This window comes from Maylandia zebra, linkage group LG14 (genome assembly GCF_041146795.1).
Source record: "Maylandia zebra isolate NMK-2024a linkage group LG14, Mzebra_GT3a, whole genome shotgun sequence".
In the NCBI taxonomy this organism is placed as follows: domain Eukaryota; kingdom Metazoa; phylum Chordata; class Actinopteri; order Cichliformes; family Cichlidae; genus Maylandia; species Maylandia zebra.
In genome coordinates, this window is record NC_135180.1 from 31,866,739 (window position 1) to 31,882,448 (window position 15,710).

The 15,710-nt window shown below is 38.2% G+C and overlaps 3 protein-coding genes and 1 long non-coding RNA gene across 5 annotated transcripts in view; 3 read left to right on the forward strand and 1 right to left on the reverse strand.

The window, feature by feature from the left end:
* LOC143412493 (uncharacterized) overlaps positions 1–15,710 on the reverse strand; it is a 31,710-nt gene that overhangs the window by 11,780 nt on the left and 4,220 nt on the right. The window lies entirely within an intron of this gene.
* Positions 1,146–3,537, forward strand: cldn8.1 (claudin 8.1). Its single transcript, XM_004560572.2, has one exon. It carries the CDS (start codon positions 1,246–1,248, stop codon positions 2,026–2,028), a length of 783 nt encoding a protein of 260 aa, XP_004560629.1. The 5' UTR covers positions 1,146–1,245; the 3' UTR covers positions 2,029–3,537.
* LOC101463961 (claudin-8-like) lies at positions 3,765–5,224 on the forward strand. Its single transcript, XM_004560622.2, has one exon. The coding sequence runs from the start codon at positions 3,792–3,794 to the stop codon at positions 4,839–4,841; it is 1,050 nt and encodes a 349-aa protein (XP_004560679.1). The 5' UTR covers positions 3,765–3,791; the 3' UTR covers positions 4,842–5,224.
* Positions 7,436–15,710, forward strand: part of LOC101475970 (glutamate receptor ionotropic, kainate 1) — a 29,936-nt gene continuing 21,661 nt past the window's right edge. For both annotated transcript variants that reach the window (XM_076873368.1, XM_004560574.6), the window contains exon 1: positions 7,436–7,857. In XM_076873368.1, the coding sequence (XP_076729483.1) occupies positions 7,767–7,857 (91 nt within the window). In that variant the 5' untranslated portion in view covers positions 7,436–7,766. The remainder of the gene's footprint in view (positions 7,858–15,710) is intronic.

The window sequence follows — 15,710 nt, forward strand, 5'->3', positions numbered from 1 at the left end:
TAGCTGATCAAGAAGTTAAAGGTGCATTATAATGTAAGCAGTGTTTCAGTGCTGACAAATGATCTTAAATTTGTTGTAAATTTCCAAAACCTCCAACTGAAACTGCACTTTCTTCACTCACTAGTGAGCAAATGGAAATATATGTCATTTCTATTGTAGTGTGTGGAAATGTGCCTAAACTAGTAAAACCAGGCTGTTTACACAGATCCACCCACTGTACAAACCTACCAGGTGACTTTATTTCAACCAAACAGGAATTGGTTGCTTTTTTTTTTTTTTTCCCTGAGAGGAGAGTGACACAAGAGACCCAGACAAGAAATCCAGTACTGACAGTCATGCATGTGTAACATTTGAGACCCTTAAAGCAAACCAAAATATATAAGAATATTAAAAAAATATACAAACGCACACACGCACGTACAAATTGTTTCCTTTTCACGGTACTTCTAAAATGTACTTATCAAATGTATAAAAAAAAATGTTGAATATTTGTCATAATTTGCCATACTTTGTTCTTTTCCCCCCCGCCGTTCTACTACTACTCATATTCTGTTAAAACTACACATCTCTCATATCTTTCATACACACACAGAAGCAGACTTCCCCCGACCCCACTGTTTGTCTTGTCTGTTGTGCGCTCCTGTCTTTAACAGTGTGCTTTACAAAAATGGGGGACAAAGAGTTTTGTCCATTGCTGTTATTTTGTGTCTCCAGTTCCCCTACATGCCCATGTACCATGAGGCCCTCCACAATAGCAGTAAATGATTAAAAATAAAGATGAAGTAATAAACAGGAAGTGAATCAGAACTGATTTTTGATCTGTAACTATAACTGGTAATACATTAACAGAGTATGTTTACCAGTGATACATTTGACGATTCTGAACATGCCCCCATTGTTAAGAAACACCTCGTCGTTTTGTCTTCTTTTAAACCGAAGTCCAAGAATGTAAACTGAGACTTCTGAGTAAACAAAGGGGGAAGCTTAGAGCAGCTACTGGGTTGCTGTACAAAGAATTAAAGGCCCAAGGGATTCAGTTTCCTAGCAACATGTCACAATTCCCACTACCTCCCATTCTGGTGTTATGTCCACAGGGAGGAGGGTGTACAGGTAAACATGAATCTGCTCCTCCTCCATCGGGATGCAAAGCCACTCCACAGAGAAAACCTACTGCTTCCTACAGCAGTTACACTGTGTCCGCACACTATTGCTCTTCTGAGCTTGGATGAGTAAGTGAAGAACAGGATGGCAAACTCAGCACTGGAGATTGTGGGTCTTTTAGTATCCCTAATCGGGCTGATCGGGGCAGCAGCAACTACAGGAATGCCTATGTGGCGCGTCACAGCCTTCATTGGAGACAATATCATCGTGTTTGAGACTCTGTTTGAGGGCTTGTGGATGAATTGCTACCAACAGGCAAGCTTCAGGATGCAGTGTAAAGTGTACGACTCTCTCCTGGCCCTGACTCCTGACCTGCAGGCGGCAAGGGGGCTTATGTGCTGCTCTCTGGCACTGAGTGGTCTTGGTGTGCTGATCAGTCTGATAGGCATGCAGTGCACATCATGCATCCAAAACAATGATCGAGCTAAGCGGCTGGTTCTCATCATTGCTGGTAGCATGATCATATTGGGTTGCTTCTGTGTCCTCATCCCCGTCTCCTGGACGGGTCACGTCATCATCACTAACTTCTACAACCCCTTGCTGATCGATGCCCAGCGGAGAGAGCTTGGAGCAGCTCTCTACATTGGCTGGGTAACTTCGGCTTTCTTGTTTGCTGGAGGATGCATTTTTATTTGCTGTAATATACAGTCGGATGACAAAGATTCAGAGCGATACCTATACTCCAAGGCCTCAGACTATTCGGTCTACCCTCAACAGCCACTACAGCCTCTACAGCCTCAACAACTGATGACGCTTCCCCAACCACGATCTCAGCCAATGCTATCAAGATACCCATCGTCTGTCTACAGTTACCAGTCCAGATATCCCTCTGTACACAGTGCACACAGTGGGGTCGCGTTTCTGTAAACACTTATTTTTATTTTTGTTTTTTTTAATTGATCAGAAACTGCATTTCAGGTTTAAGAGAAAATGTGTGTGAACCAATACACCATTTCTACTGCGTTATGTGTATTAATTCAATTTTATACTAACAGCCTTATATTTTATACAAATGCTTAAAAAAAAGTGTACATTTATGCTGTATATAACAATTTAATTCAATCTTTAACCACTGAAAATTATTAAAAAGTTGACTTACTGTAAAACATGCACTTTGTTAATGGGACATGTCATCTCTGAAAAACAAGCGTAGTTGTAACTACATTTAACCCTCTCAGGCTCAAATTAAGTTTTTGTTGCTAATGCACAAAAGAATACCTGCAGTGGTACTTGTGAGTAAAAAAAACTCATAAAATATGCATGTGGGGTAATCAGGTTGTTAGCTTTTAACTGTTGCAAATCTGCAACGCCTGCCTTGAGAGCGTTAAAGCTTTAGTCATTTCAAAAAATATTTCTTAACTGTGTCTGAGCTGTGCTGCTAAAAAAGAAAAGAAACAGCTCAAACTCATCTCTGTGGCACAAATAGTCTCTCATTGTCACATTGTCACATTCTGTTTCTTCTTTTTTTTTTTGTTAATCGTTACTAATCAGTTTCAACTAGTATTCAAATCAAAAGTAATAACTAAATGATGGCAGGTGTAGAAGTAGTACAAGAAAAGACCAACAAACACATAACGCTTCATGTGTGAAATGAAAAGAAGAAACAGTTTTCATTTTTCATTATGAGAATTTCACTGGAAAGTAAATGCATCTATCTAAAATACCTCCCAAACTAGGACGTTTATGGCGTTTATGGTGTTTGCTTAACCAAAAAAATCCTGAATCTGTTTAAGTTGGCCGGGTAAAGAGGAAATAGTTACATAAAAACAAGATACTAGGTTAAGGCTACTTGCTTAAGGTGTGGCAGCATAGCCAGATAGTTACAAAGAAAACATTGAGACAACGGCATAATCATATGATCCAAATTTGCAAGTCACTTTGAATAGAAAACCAAGCAGACTGTGTTAAACATTTCTGTCTCTGTTCAATAGAATACGACTTCTTAATCGAACAGGTCGCTTAATTTCAGTTTTAGTAAGTTCAAATGTAAACTGTACAACTTGAACTTCAAAATAAAACAGTAATGTCACTGCTGTTGGGTAACGCAAATACTTGTGACGTAAGGACAATGTAGTGTTTATTGTTGCTTGAGGTTTCGCACAATAATTTCTGAAGCCATAATGAATACATGTTGACAAGTTCTGTACATAATTTAAACTTAGACATCTAAACTGTAACTATCTAGAACAAACTGTATTTGGCCTGTGTTATGTGAGATCCCCCTCATTTCACTATCCTCTAAGGTCATCTCTGCTCCCCTGTGGACAATATAAGAACTACATGCGCTGTACTAAACTGTACCACATATTAATGTTTGCTTCTGGGTTGTACCGCATCTAAAGAGTAAGAAAACATGGCAAATAATTAAAATTAAAATAAAAAAAAATAGTGCTTGGTGTTGTCTTGTTTTGTGTGTACAGTGTTGGAGAAAGTAATGACTGACCCCTATCATCTGAGAACCATAAACACAAAATAAGCAGACCTCCTGCTACCCTCATCCCTCTAAACCAATCAGGTGAATGCAGGGCCTCTTACCCATAACAAACTGTCTCGTACAGCAAGCAACTGTTGTGGATGAGAGCCATTCTAATTCTGGATTTAACCACAACTGGAGTTTTGGAGATTTAACCATGATTCAAGGTGCTTCAGAGCTAGCTGCAATATGCGTGGGCTTGGTTGGCTTGATCGGTGCCTCGGCTACCACGGGGTTGCCCATGTGGAAGGTGACCGCGTTCATCGGAGAAAACATAATTGTGATGGAAACCCGCTGGGAAGGCCTATGGATGAACTGCTACAGACAAGCCAACATCAGAATGCAATGTAAGGTTTATGACTCCCTGCTGTATCTGCCCCCTGAATTACAGGCTGCCAGGGGTCTGATGTGCTCTGCTGTGGCCTTGTCAGCGGTGGGGCTTCTTGTGGCTCTGGCAGGAATGCGATGTGTGTCCTGTATTCGGGGTAATGATTGGGCTAAGACCATTATATTGATGGTTGCAGGGGTTATGCAGTTCATGGCGTGCATCTGTGTCTTTATCCCAGTGTCGTGGACAGGTCATGTTATCATTACAGATTTTTACAATCCTTTGCTGATTGATGCCCAGAGAAGAGAGCTAGGAGAGGCTCTTTACATTGGATGGGTGACAGGTGCTGTGCTTTTCGCCTCATCCCTGTTGTTTGTCTGCCGCCGTTTGCCCAAAGGCAAAAGCTCGTTTGATATGTATCACCCACCAAACTTACTTAGTTATAAGCCAACGCCCAATAGGCCAGCTCTGATGAATTATCATCCCCTGTCCAGCCTTCGATCGACTGGTTCCGTTGGACAAAACGCTGCAATGCCACTGCAAACTGTCATTCCAGTAAGGACAAATAATGGAACAGTATTAAACCCACCTGTTGTCTATAATCTGACTCCTCAGGAAAACGCATCACTGCTATATCAAGGCAGTATGTCTCATCACCCCTCAGTGCAGAGCTCTAACCACAGTGGAAACTTGTATGCTCCAGAGAACTCCTTATACATGAGTCAGAACACCACACCATATTCACTCACTTATGTTCCCACCACGTCCTACCAGTCCAGCTTCCATCCAGTTCCACAGACTCCTATTTTCATAACATATAAAGAATCAAGAGCTCAATCAGTGCCTTACAGTGAGATGAGAGGTGGTGTATACATATAAGGAAAAATCCACAACTGAGTTTAATCCTAATGCATATACTGAATAATACTGAACGGTGTGTTTAAAGTTTTTGTACTGTTAATAACTGTTTTAAATGTTTTGCACTGTGGAAAAAATGTCTGCTTTTATCAAATGGGACACAACCATTGTTATTAGTATACACAAAGATGAGCCTTTGTAAACCATTTAACCTCTGTAGAAATCACCAGAATGGAAAGTTATAGCTTAATGTTTTGCAACCTTTTGCAGCCATTTGTTCAAAAACCTCTAGAATTGTTATCGTTATCACGATGTCTCAGTGTGTGTTTTGCTATCATGATGTGTTTTCCACCAGCCAGATGTATAAATAACTTGTTATTATTATTGCTTGCCTGTAATTTCGATTAGCAATGATCATTAAAACCACATTTTAATTTACAAATGTTAGTAGCTGGCAGGTGTTTTTTTTTTTTTTTTTTTTTTAATGCAACACTTCACTCTGTAGGTGTGTATAAACTGTTTATATTTCCCAGAGGGAAAATCTTTTTTTTCCAGAGATAGCAGTGAGGGTAGATTAAGGGTATATGCTCTGTGAGGTCCCAGAAGCCCGTTGAATTCTTCTTTCTGCATTTTGAGCAAGTTTGATTATGGAAGACATATTTTATGGTAAAAAAAAAAAAAGCAAATGTTCCTAGAAAAGTAATGATGAAATTTCTTGTTTTAAAGCTCTACTAAACTAAACTACTTAACTAAAAACTCAAACCACATTAAAATCTAAAACAATGAAAAATTAAAGTTGCTAAAAATGAATTTGACATGCATATTATATATATATTTTTTAAATATTTTAGATATGTAACAAAAGATTGTTTGAAACTAAAGACAAGTGTGGTTCACACAAATTTGTGAACCGCACATTGGACTTATTTGAGAAATCAGAAATTAATCGAGCATAACAGTCAACCACTAAAACAAGCAAGCAAATAATTTGCATTTCTAAACATTCTAATAATAAAATGTGTTTTATTATCATTATTTACTTTTTTGTAAATCAGTGAATTTTAAAATTTAGCGATAAAACAAAAATAGTTATATTTTAGCTTTAAAATACGATCTTAATTAAAAACCTTCCACACAGTGGTGGATTAACCATTACAGAAACATAAGAAATTATTTTGTTAATCACCAGCACTATTAATTTAGGGCGTCTTTGGCATAAATCTTGCATTAGGTGGTGGACTAATAAATGTGTTAAACTGTGTACTGTATATACTTATATATTTTATGAATACATGCTGGCAATTAAAATCTCTTCACAATGCAAATCTTCAAAACAAATTTTCTATACTGACATCATATCACCACTAGATGACACCAGAGATCTTTCCAGTGCAGTTTTTTAAGTTGGCGAGCTCCAGATAAAGAAGAGACACATATTATGAAGCTAAATATCATAATATAGGAATAAATTGGGGGGGGGGAGGGAGCACCAGGATTAAGCTTAAAGCAAAGCAAAAACTATCCATGGTCAAGCAACAGTATCTTTTTGTTCTCCATTCACATGTTCAGCCACAACAAGAGATTTTTTTTGATCATCAGTTTTGGAAGTCTCATGTTAAAATATGTCCATAACATGTATGCTGTTGGATGTACGTAAACTATTTTATTTGACATTGTGATAAATTCATTACATTTTACTTACTAGAAAATGAATTTTAAAGAGTACTTTACAGTTGAGGATATTGAGCTTTTACTTTGTGAGTGGGAAAAAAAAAACAGCTTAAATATCACTCTCTAATTTAGCCAATTTACTGATAATCAAAAATATAGTAATTACACTAATCTCAAGAAACCCATCAGACATTCTTGGTTCAGAATGGCCACTTCAAATCTCAAGCCACTCTTCCTCAAGGAATAAAGCAAAGAGTATCAAGGTAACCTGAACACATTTTATTTAACTACAAGACCGCGGCAGTTGAACGGTTTGAGGTAGTTAATCTTCAAGGGAGCGTCAACGACCAGTATGGAGATTAGATTTGCGTTTCCATCAGGACTGGACCAAAGATTTAATCATTCCTTGGTGTACCAAAGCAGAGATCTTGTCGAGGTCGAATGTTGCCAGATTTGAAGTTAATCTTCAGGACGTATCCATGTTTGCGGATCAGCGGCTTGGCAGTGCCCTCAGTTGAGCGCCTGTATGGGAAGGATCTTCAACTGTGTCGAGTGAGCCGATGACACAGTGAGCGACAGCGGAAACGAGGCGAATTTGATTTCAGAATTAAAGCACTGAAATAAAAGGTGTTTCGGACAGAGGATGCCAAATGAGTCATCAACATATTTATGTGATTAAAGCCTCGGGAAAATAAAAACACACTTTGCTCAGTATAAAAATGAGGGACATTCATGGCTATGTATTTTATTGGGGGAAAAAATGTATGTATGTGTTACATTATTATTTGATTTCTATTCTTTGTTAAATTAAATAAAAGAATGTTGTTCATCTTCTGTATGGTTCCAAATTGATTTCCATTTCATCTTTTATTGTGAAATTTGTAAGCAGAAGCTGTTTCCCGTTGCTGCTTACTTGACAACAGGAGCCCAGTGCGGTCCTCCTCCTCAGTTGCAGCCTACAATTCAAGTGTGCACCGGGAAAAACATGATAAGAAGGCTATCTGGACAGTGAATATGGGAAACAAAACCTTACAGGCATACAAAGGATCCTAGAATGGAAAAATCTGATCAAATCTTTTGATCAGTGACAACTTCAAGTGGAGTGTGTGGTTGTGTTGTTTCTTTTTCTCACCACAATGTGTGAGGGATGGATATGGGTCGGATGCCAGTTTATTTTCGTTACGGATACAAGGACTGGCAGGTTATCAGCATGAATTACTAAGGGGAAAAAAGAAAAATAAATTTGCCATAAATGTTAAATTCAGCTCTGGAGGAATGACCATGGTGAAAAGGAAGGGACTGTTATTTTCGCTGCTGTACTTTATGGCAGAGTTTTGGCTCACTTCGCAGCAAGTCCTGAGAATTGGTAAGTGGTAAAAGTGTCCATGTCATAAATATTTATATAATAACTGTTAACATGTTGGCTGCCACTGCGCTCGTCAGCTTTTTCCATCGCTGACCCAGTTATTATGCAGTCTGGGTTGCATCTCATTTCCCACTGGGGTAAAAAAATATTATGTATCAAGGATTTCAAGCTAGAGCCTTGAAAAATTGGCAATACTTTCTGTGCAACACTGATTGGAATTGTTAAAATGTATTTTCCCTATAGAATGGCACCTAAATAATTAAATGAATACATAAAATATATAAATACAGTTTTGTGGTTTCTCGTAATGCAAGGCATTCTTAATCTCTCTCAGTGCGAGTGCAGCATGTTGTTTCATTTCTTTTAAAAGAACAAAGAAGGCAAATTCAATTACGGCCAAGATTTGTGAAATGATGTCTGTTCATTGCAAATGTACATCTCAGTTACTGTAGTTGAATCGCTTTTGAATCCTGATACCCTCGACCACAAGTTAAATACCATAGAGCCAAACGAGATCGAGGCACATCACATATGTTGTTTTTAGGAGCAAATTTTGAATGTGCAGTTGTTGTTGCGTCTTGCCATCATGTAACTGTCGCTCACTAAGTTGCCTAGCATGCACTGAGTACAAAGCATTGTCAAAAAAAAAAAAAAAAGACATATTCAACTTTATTCACCTGTTGTGATGTTTGTGCAATAACCTTATAATTTTTATTACTGTATTTTTTTTTTTCTTACTCCAAGAGAGGGTACTGCGGACCGAGCTGTAGGTTATTCAAATGAAATTTTTTATTTTTTTTTTAATCAAAATTGTGTTAATCCACTTTGGTTGACCAATGGCAGAGTCTCTCTTTCTCTCTCTTTTCCTTCCATGTTGACAGCAAAGAACAGGAGGAGAGACGGGTGATTAAGTTGGCCTACTGCTACATCTGAAAGCATATACTGTTGGCATAATGTTCTCCTTGGCACACAGCACTGTGAAATTGATACATCACTAAAGAATAAAGAGTGGGCAATTCAGCAAAACTTATATATATATATATATATATATATATATATATATAAATAAAATATATTTGGCTGCTCCCTACCCTTTCATACTCAAAGGTTTTTTAAGCTTTGTGTGCACTGATGGCCAGTGACATCTGTAAATGTGGATCTGAGTCCAAAGCTGTCTGTTAAGCCTTTGAGGGTTGACAAGAAGAGTAATTTCAATTTCCCTCTGTGCCTGTAATTAAACAAACAGAGCTCTTGCTTCAGTATCCCCCCTTTGATCTCTGATGTAACTTTGGAACAATGAGCCGGTGTTTGCTGCAAATTAATACTTTCGGGCTCTTTGCTCTTCTCCCATTGGTTATTCACATGGGTTAGAAGATTGCATCACAAAAATGGCTTTTAAAATTTAGCCCTAAAGACGCGTCGTTTTACTTAATGCCTGCGGCAACTCTGAATTTGAATATATATTCAAATTTTTAAAAGAATATAATAAACGTGGTGTTGCATAACTTTAAAAGGCTAAGAAGTCGGTGTGACTTCCTGGTTTCAACAGTCCCGATCTGTGCTCTATATTGTTAATCTCTCAATCATCTATCACTCTCAAAGGCCACCTAATCTTTGTCATTCTCTTCATGACCCACACACATCATAATCCCTCCCATATGGTGTGTGGCTTGGCTCAATTAACATTTCTCCGTCTTGGCTAGCGTCTGCATCAGATTGTGACAGGCTCCCACTTTTTTCACTGGGACTGGTAATAATGGTAAATCTTGTGCTCCAAGCCCTTAAACAACTAACTCTAATCTTCTTTATGCATTAAGTCTCTTCCCCAAATATGGTACTTAGGCAGTGACCAAATCTCATCACTGGGGAGAGCACAGAATCAACACAGAATTAACAGATGTAGCTGGGCCTTCTGTTTACTTTCCCTTTTGTTAAATTTCTTTTTCTCCTCTTGCTTGCATACTTAATGATTACTTTCTGATACATTATGTTTCATTTGTGTATTTATAGCTCAGTCCATATAATGAGAAATGTGGCACCAGCTCAGATCAACAACTGAATTATAATTTGATGAAGTATATATATTCCAGTATACAGTTTTTAAATCTGGTAGAGTATTACTCTGGCTGTATTAATATAGAAGATTACTTATATGTTTATTCATTTTGAATGTTTCCTAGTGAATCGCAAGGATCTTTCACATAAACAGAGAGACCTCAGTGCTCTACATCAAACAAACATAGTAGGCTGTGAGGACCTTCTCATTCATTCACAGTCTGGCATAGCTCCAGGTTGGAGTGGTGCTGGTGGTGTTGTTGGGGTGGGGGCGGGAGGTCTCTTTGGGAACTGGCCCAGGATGGGGAGAAGGAAGAAAGCACAACACTACGTCATTGTGTTCCTCTGCCTTAAAAGACTCTCCTTCATGTGATTATTGCACGGTCACAAAAAAAAATAATACAAAAAGTGGATTAAAATAATTATTTGAAGGACACTGTCTCAATGTCAGCGGGTTTCTGGATTAAAATCAAGTCCATCCTGTTGCCAGAACCTGAACCCGGTTATTTTTCTTGCTGTCTGCACTGAAGTGAGGAAGCCTATAATAAGGATCAGCCTAAAGGTTTCCGCCTGCAGCATAAGCAGAATCTTTTGTTTTTGTGACCTCCTAGCATACATTACCCCAAACCATTGTCTGGCCTATTAAGGATGAGACGGAAGCTCAGTGATCCTGAAAATTATATCATACACAAATTAATGGTAACTATTCATAGGTTGTTTCTTTTTTTAACTCTCAGGACTCACATTTGAAAGCTTCCCTACTGGATATTCACAATTTTGGGAGGAAAATATTTCTAGTGATTTCTGCTCTATCGTTTAATCTTTATAAAAGTATAAATGATCCTTTCTTGTCCCTTCATCTGTTAACCTGTTGAGAGGGAGCACTGATTCATGTGTCATCTGCAAACAAACACTTATTTGTCTTCCAATTTATCAGTATTATATTTGAGAACTGACTGTCATGACTGGTTTGAAGTTATGAAATGTAGATATTCAAAATACTATAAAGATACACTGAGCCAAACAAACACACAGCATCGTCTAAAGGCTTGTATATGTCTGCTGCAAAAGCGAAAAGATCAATTTCATAAAAGATACACATTTATTAGCCACATATCTTGATCTCTAACCATTTTAACATAAAATTAGTAGTTAATGGAAAATATGTATATCACTGTTGCTGTGTGTTAAAGGGTACATGTTTTTATAAAACACAAACTCGAACATCAGTGTCTATATCAGCTGGACTCCAATTTGATGCTCTGTTTGGATCTGAGGCTGTGGTAAAGATTTTCCACCAAACAAAGGAACAGATGCGTCATTGTCTATTGCACTGACAAGCATTCAAAGCTTTTCTGATTTCCACATCTTTCAGACGATTCCTGGACTATATGTGCAACTTTAATAATGTCTTCCTAAAGAGACAAAAGAAGCACTGAATCTTCACTTGACGCCAGCTGTTAGAGCCTTGGACGAAGCAAACTTCAATTATTTTCTGGTGATATACACAGAGTGTTTTTGTGAGATCTTAATTAAAAAGCCTGGACTGAATTTTCAATCATATATATATACTTTAGCTAATTTAAAACCATTTCCCCCTCCCCCCCAAAAAATACCCTGAGATCTGCTCTTCACTTCAGTTGTCTGGATGGTTGATGGTGGGTTAGCCTTGCTTAGAGACACCCTGCTTGCCAACTACTCGCAGTTAGACTTGTAGTCAAGACCGCCTAAACCAAGACCAAGACAATACCAAGACCAGAGGGTATTGACACCAAGACCAAGACAAAGTCGAGACGAGACCAAGACTGAGACGAGACAAAAAGGTCTTTAAACTGCAGCCAGATGCTGCTTCGTTTACGAGTGTCAGGCATATTTTTGTGTTTTTGCGATGCACTCGCACAGCCCTCTTCACCACTGTCTACTGTCTCACTCACTTACTGAGAGGACAGGCTCACGCTCCACTTGACTGTCACGTCTCTCACCCTCTCTGTTTTTCACATAATGATATTATCCTATATCCTCGCATGTGATTGGCCACAATATGGAAGGATTGGAGCATAGCTGAGCCACTGTGTGAGAGCTGAGCAGCGAAAGGAAATTAAGTGAGGAGACGGCTCTCGCTCAATGGGAGTCGACTCTTCTGATTCACTACAAAGCACTCTCTAAGCACGGCTCTTAGAGCTGATGCTTTCGCGCATGACACATTATCGAAGGTTACGTTGTGTGTCATGGATACTGTTGACTCCAAATCTCTCTACTACTATGTCGATCTGAGACAGCAAGACCGAGACAGCGAGACCAAGACAAGACCAAGACCTCGTAAAAGTGGTCTCGACACATCCAACTCTACTCGCAGTAATGGTGAAATTTGAAAAAGTGCAACACAAACCAGAAAGTTTAATAATTTACCTAGTTATCGCTAAGTCCTTTTACTTTGAAGGCAAAAAGTCAGCCTTTTTCCACTGAATCACTACTTCATGGTGAGCAGTTAGCATCTTCCTTACGAACTATGACAAGGGTCATCTGCCAAAACAGTCAGAAATAGGTGTTTCAGTGCAGCCCTGCCACCTCTTTGTGACCAATTTCACCTTGACAGCCAGCAACCACTTGCCAACTGGTTGGGGAATACATATTTTTCCCTGGTGACTCATGGTTGCCAGAGGATCGCAGACTAGTTTCTAGGCCTGTGGTACTGAGCTAATAGAAAGATGGGAATTTTCCTGCAGAGTGAAACTACCTTAGGTAAGCTGGTGATAGTTTATATTTTTTACTAGTTATCTAATGACACTGACTACTGACAGTCACCAGCCTTCCTCAAATCAGGTTCTTTCTCAGGAAATCAAGTAAGTTGTTGCACTTTAAACAAATTTTAAGGCATTATTTCAAGGTGAAATGAAGGGAAAGTTAACCAGTTTGATTTCCCTGCTCCCAAGCTTCAGAGAGGAAATTAATAAGCTTTATTATGTTGGCAATAAAGATTTCATGGCTACAGCTCATCTTTAAAAAATTATAGCTTTATCAGTAAGTCAAATATAAGTCGAGCTCCTAATAGGTTTGTTTTTATTTGGCAGCTTTTAACATATCGGTGAAGCTACATTAATTTTTCATAGTCTTTGAGTCTTAAAAAGACATTTTGTATTATACTGTTAGGTGCAAATGTCATTACATTTTGAGCTCTTAGATCTGAATGGAAAAGTGATTATGTATAAAATTAGACGCCAACTGCAAATCATATAAATCATAAAATCTTAAGAGCAGCAGCTATTTTTAACTCCCTCAGAAAGTGGATGATCCATTTTCACAGCCTTGTTAAAGAATGAAAAACAAAATCTCTGTCACTGAGGATGATGACGATGATGTTGTGATGCTGCTGAATCCTTAATAAAGCCCGTGACATTTGCTGCAGCCTCTGCACTTTAAGCAAACAAACCTCAGGATCCAGCTGGTGCGTACTCGTGTGCATTTCCTATTCTATTACCTTAAAAAAAAAACACCTTAAAAGGAAAAGAGGCACCAAAGACAGTGAAATAGAATCTACTTCCTCTCAAATTTATAAACTGACTGATGTATCTGTGGCTGAGAATTTTATATTTCAGTCGAGTGAATTAAGGACTTTAACAGGTCCCAGCAGCTGCTCACTGAGGCTTGGTAACCATAATTAGGATTGGCACTTTCAAGCATGCTTTTAGTGACCAGGGAGTCCAGACAAGGCTCTCTCAGTTTGGGGTTTGAGGCTATGCAACACCAAAGAAAAAGGTCATTCACAATCAAGGTCTCAGGGGGAGCTTTTTAAAGGCCTTTTCTACTTCCAAATCAATCACAATTTCACAGGCAATTCTTCAAAGACTGAGAGTGCAGTGACCTATTGCCATCTGTAGCCTCAGTGTTGAAGCGGGGTCATGCGCAAACACTTGCACCATCTAAATGGGATCTATAATTTGTGATGATTGTTAATATAATGCCTGATTAACATTTCTGAAAAAGGCAGAGCTTTCAAAAATGCATTATTGTAGTCTTTGTTTTGTTAGTTAAAAATATGTCAAAGTTGAAAGCAACTTGCTTACCCACAGCATTCAGCACTGGACCCAAGTCTGTTGACACTTGTGAAGTGCAATGCAATAGGAACAAACATTTAACCCTGAATATATTAGATGAGAAATCCTATCACTGAAGGCCCAGATGTTAAATTATTTACATTTGAAAGGCTTCAGTGAATCGAATGAGCAGGGGAATTTTCGGCAGGCATAAGCACACTGAATCTCACACGCGCCTGTCTGCACGCAGGTAGCAACAATCCAGTATTTTTTTCTGGCTTTAATCCCAATAGTTTTTAAGCTGCGTTTTATGTAACAAATGTAAAAGACTGTGCATGTGCCTGGCTGGAGTCATATATGTCTTTATTGCCAGCTGTGGCATGCTAGACCCGCCATCTTTCTGGAGCAGCATGATGGATTAAGACTTGGATGTTTTTCAGTATGATCTTCTCAACTCTGAAATAACCCCCCCTTCTCCCCTCCCTCCTCCTCCTCCTCCTCTGTGGCACTGGCACAAACACCAACTGTGGCTAAAAGTGACTGAATTTACCTTTAAAGCCACTTAAATCTCAGTTTAAAGGTGATGACCAGTGCTACATAAGAACAAGTACCGTCGGACTGTACAGAGACGTGGTGCCTCTCAAAAAGCATATTAATCGAAATTAATAATTTAAATAATTGATTAAATGAGAACTTCTGTGCTAAGTGTATCTTTATAGTATTTTGAATATCATATATATTAATATCATATTTGATAAATACTTCTAATACATTTTAAATAACTTCTCCCCCTTTTTCATGCTTGTAAAATGTGAGGACTTTGCTCTTCACCATTACTGTAAACTGACAATAATCATTTTGTTTTTGTTACCTTGGGCTCCTAAATATTGTTACAAAGTTGTACATGTAATATTAAAAACTAGAAAAGAATTTACAAAATGCCCGATAAGCCTAATTTACATCTAAAAATTGTCCTCTTGACTATGAGGGACATTTACTAATAGTAAATGAAACATGTTTAGTCTTATGATATCAAGGTTTTACACGTAAACAGTGTTATGTTTGCAGCAACTACAGTTAGCGTCTGGGAATATTCCTTCTGTTAAAGTGTTTCATGCAGCGACAATGATGAAGCTGTCCATGTCATTTCCACAAACTGCATTTTATATTAAAATCTGAGCTTAATTCTGTTCCTCATTTCTTTATTTTATCTTAATATACTTCTCATTTTATGTTATGTATCATATTAAAGTATATCTGTAACTGCTGTGTGAAAGGAACCTACTTTCACTGCACAGTACAAACCCACTGTGGTTATTTACACGTGCATATGACAATAAAATAGCTTGTACTTGTACTTAATTAGCCCAAAGTTGTCAAAAAAATTTCTAGCACCAGAAAAGCATTTCACAGTACTTACAAAACAACAGATGCAGGGAAACTCTGAGGAAACATCTTCATTACTGCATCTTCAAGTAGTTAAACGCAGATGCAAACGGATGATAACTAAAGTCATGTTACTTGAAATAAAGAAATTTATAGACACTAAAAGTGTCTATAAAGTGCTAAAGTTTAGCTTTTCAGAGCACGGGTGCTTTGGCACCTTTAACCCTTTCACAGTAAGTCACCTCACATCTTTTGGCTTCAATAACTGATCTGTAAATCACAAGCTGATGACTTTATATGTTAGGTATGATGACTGTTTCCAGTAGCAGTAAGTTGCAAAGGAGACAAAACTACAAAACAAGATTAGTAAGTATGAAT